Source organism: Spinacia oleracea, chromosome 3 (genome assembly GCF_020520425.1).
Source record: "Spinacia oleracea cultivar Varoflay chromosome 3, BTI_SOV_V1, whole genome shotgun sequence".
In the NCBI taxonomy this organism is placed as follows: Eukaryota; Viridiplantae; Streptophyta; class Magnoliopsida; order Caryophyllales; family Amaranthaceae; genus Spinacia; species Spinacia oleracea.
In genome coordinates, this window is record NC_079489.1 from 87,689,618 (window position 1) to 87,692,833 (window position 3,216).

Consider the following 3,216-nt stretch of genomic DNA (forward strand, 5'->3'; position numbering starts at 1 on the left):
ATTCTTTTCAAGGATGTAATAAACCTCTATAGAGTTAGCAATAAAAGTTAAAGCATTCATTTCCAATTTGAGAATTCCATAATTCGCCCAATAGTAGTTTATGTTTATATCATAGAACCTTTATTTTATTTTGAGGACAAGTGCGTTATTATGGTTTAGAAATTGTTATTAACACTCTTTTGGAGGAATAAAAGTTAGATTATTGATTATCCAAAGGATCAAGAGTTCATTTTGGGACGCGAAGGGGAATATTTTCTTCTTTTATTTTACCTTATTATTCGTGATGATTGAATTTTTATTTCATTGTTCCCCAATTGAATTCCTTTACGTGAATATCGTTCATGAATGATCGAGGAGATTACCTCGGAATAATTGTTGCACATTTGTAAATGATTGTTGCACATTCGTAAATGATTGTTTGATTTACGTGAATTATGTCTGTTGAGGTGATATTACGTGGTATAGGATACTATTAAGTGATGATTTAAAACTAAAGTAGATTATATTACTTTCAAGCCGCGCTCTAGGATGACCAACAATAATGACTTAGCTGCTGTTATTCGCCTCTTGGCGGAAAAGATGACCCTACCTTTTTAGAGAACTGGGTTGGAGAGTTTGAGAAATTGTTTGGGGCTGTGAACTGTGCTCAAAACATGAGAGTGGGTCAAGTTGTCATGTACTTGAAAGATGAAGTTGATTTATGGTGGAGAGAGAGTAGAGCTAGGCTTAGTGCTGCTAAGAGATTAAATTAGGATTCATTTGTTACTGCCTTAAGGGGAAAGTTTTACCCTACCTTTTATGAGAAAACAAAAAGCACAGTAATTCATAAACCGTAGGATGGGGAATACGACCATCGCTGAATATTATAGCAAATTATAGCCCTGTCGAGGTTTGCACCTAAGGTAGTAGCCATAGAGGAGCTAAAGGCTCAGAGGTTTGAGCAAGGGTTGACCGATGAGATCCAGCTGGGATTAGGTGGGGAAACCTTTACATCTTTAGATATTGTGTATGGGAGAGCTGCTCATATTTATGGCCTGCAGTGCAGAAGGGACAAAAAAAATGTTGTTGGGAAGAAAAAAAAGGAGTTTAATGCTGAAGAAAACCAAGGGAATTTTAAGAGGAATATGAATGAGAATAGGAATGGGAATAGAAATGAAAATTTTCAAGGAAGGAACAATAAGGGGCACAACAATAGGAACCAATCTGAGAGAGTGTATCACTGTTAGATGTGCAGTAACAACCATCCTGGTAGAAACTGCAAGGGAGAATTTGTGACCTGCAACTATTGTCAGAAAAGGGGGCATAGGGAGTATGAGTGCTTCACTAAGCAGAAAAAGGAACAAAATAACAATGGGAGTGGTAACCAAGGGAAGTCATGGTATAACCAATCCGGAAATCAGAGTTCGAAGCCTGTAGGGTCGCAAAACAGCCAGGGAAACCACAATAAGTCTTACAATGAGAACAACAACCATAATAAGGGTCCAGGTAAACTGTTCGTGATGACTAGAAATGAAGCTGAACATTCTGTAGATGTAGTTCATGGTACTTTTTCTATTAACTCCGTGCTACTTAAAACGTTGTTTGATTCAGGGGTAACTCATTCTTTTGTTCCGTCATCTGTTGTTAAGAGTCTGAATTTAGTAGATTTTGAGGTGATTGATTTACCTGTTAGTATACCTACTGGTGTAACCATAAGGTGTACCAAGTTGTTTAAGAACTTGCCTTTGAAGATAAAATATTGCATTTTCCTTCTAATTTTATAAAGTTTAATCTGAGGGACCTAGATGTAATTTCGGGGATGGACTGGCTAAGTTTGTACAAGGATAAGGTAGAATGTGAAATTCAGAAAGTAAGTTTAAGGAACCATATTGGAAGGTTGACCTCATATAGACGTTTCGAGAAATCCAAGAACCTTTAGTTATTTCTGTAATGCAAGTGAGGAAGTTAATGAAAAAGGAGTGTGCACTATTTTTCGGTTGTGTTCTAGATGTGAGTAAAGAAGTCAGAATAAAGATCGAGGATATTCCAATTGTAAATGAATTCATGGATGTGTTTCCTAGTAAGATTGCAGGTATGCCACATGCTAGAGCCGTTGAGTCCCCTATAGACTTAGTTCCTAGAACGACACCTATATCTAAAGCATCGCATAGAATGACATCTCCTGAAATAAAAGAATTGTAGGCATAGTTGCAAGAGTTGTTCGGTAAGGGTTATTTTAGTCCTAATGCATCACCGTGGGGAGAACATGTGTAGTATGTAAGAAGAAATATGGCAGTATGAGATTGTGTATCGATTTTAGTGCTAAACAATGTAACCAACAAGAACAAGTACCCTTTGCCTAGGATAGATGACCTATTTGATCAATTGAATGGGGCGAGTGTGTTCTCGAAAATTGATTTGTGTTCGAAGCAGAGGCGGAGACAGGGGGCGGGTAGGGGCGGCTGATGAGTGACATTTATGTCCCTCATAGGGTAGTAATTTAGGCATTATTTGATTCGTTTTTATTATGTTTTTAGCATTTTTAGCCTTTTTTCTACTTGATTTCTTATTTTAATTATTGATAGCTTAGTTTAGCGTTTTTAGCTATTTTTGTTAGTTCTTAGATCTTAATTTCGTAATTTATTTATTTTATAATTTTATAGTCTAATTATGTTAGTTTCCGTTATTATTTTTCTATATTATTTCTATTAAATTTTGTTTAGTTGTTATTATTATTATTATTATTATTATTATTATGGCGAACCCGATCCTGCTGAAAATGTGGGCAGCTGCCCGTGCCCCAATGTCTTGAGCCCTGGAGTACGCCTGGACCCGCTTCAGCAAAGAAACAGCCCCTTTCTCTAATTCCCCAAAAGAAGAGAAGGAAAAAGGGAAGAAACCGTAACCCAAAGCCCTACAACGTGCCCCATACTTATTCTGCTTCCGCTGCGCTGCAACCGCCACAACCCGACCCGGAACGAAGCCTGACAACCCAGATTGCGTCATAGGGGAAGACCCAGTCAAGTCAACACACACATCCAGACCACCATCCCATGAGTAAAGCAGTATATCTGCAGGACGAAGAGCTCCATCACTCTCACTAGCCAGCCCAACATCAACCTCCTTGCGAGCAGAAATCCCCGACCGATAGCAAATATCCAAAAGGGTATCACGAACAACATTATGACGATGTTTGATACCCACAATCCCAGCACAAGACACGGCATGATCCCCATA

General features: G+C 38.2%; 1 protein-coding gene across 1 annotated transcript; it reads left to right on the plus strand.

The window, feature by feature from the left end:
* Positions 1 to 1,350: 1,350 nt before the first annotated feature.
* Positions 1,351 to 2,181, plus strand: LOC130469837 (uncharacterized). Its single transcript, XM_056839343.1, has 4 exons — positions 1,351 to 1,378; positions 1,591 to 1,652; positions 1,766 to 1,849; positions 1,891 to 2,181. Exons 1-4 carry the CDS (start codon positions 1,351 to 1,353, stop codon positions 2,179 to 2,181), a joined length of 465 nt encoding a protein of 154 aa, XP_056695321.1.
* The last annotated feature ends 1,035 nt before the right edge of the window (positions 2,182 to 3,216 follow it).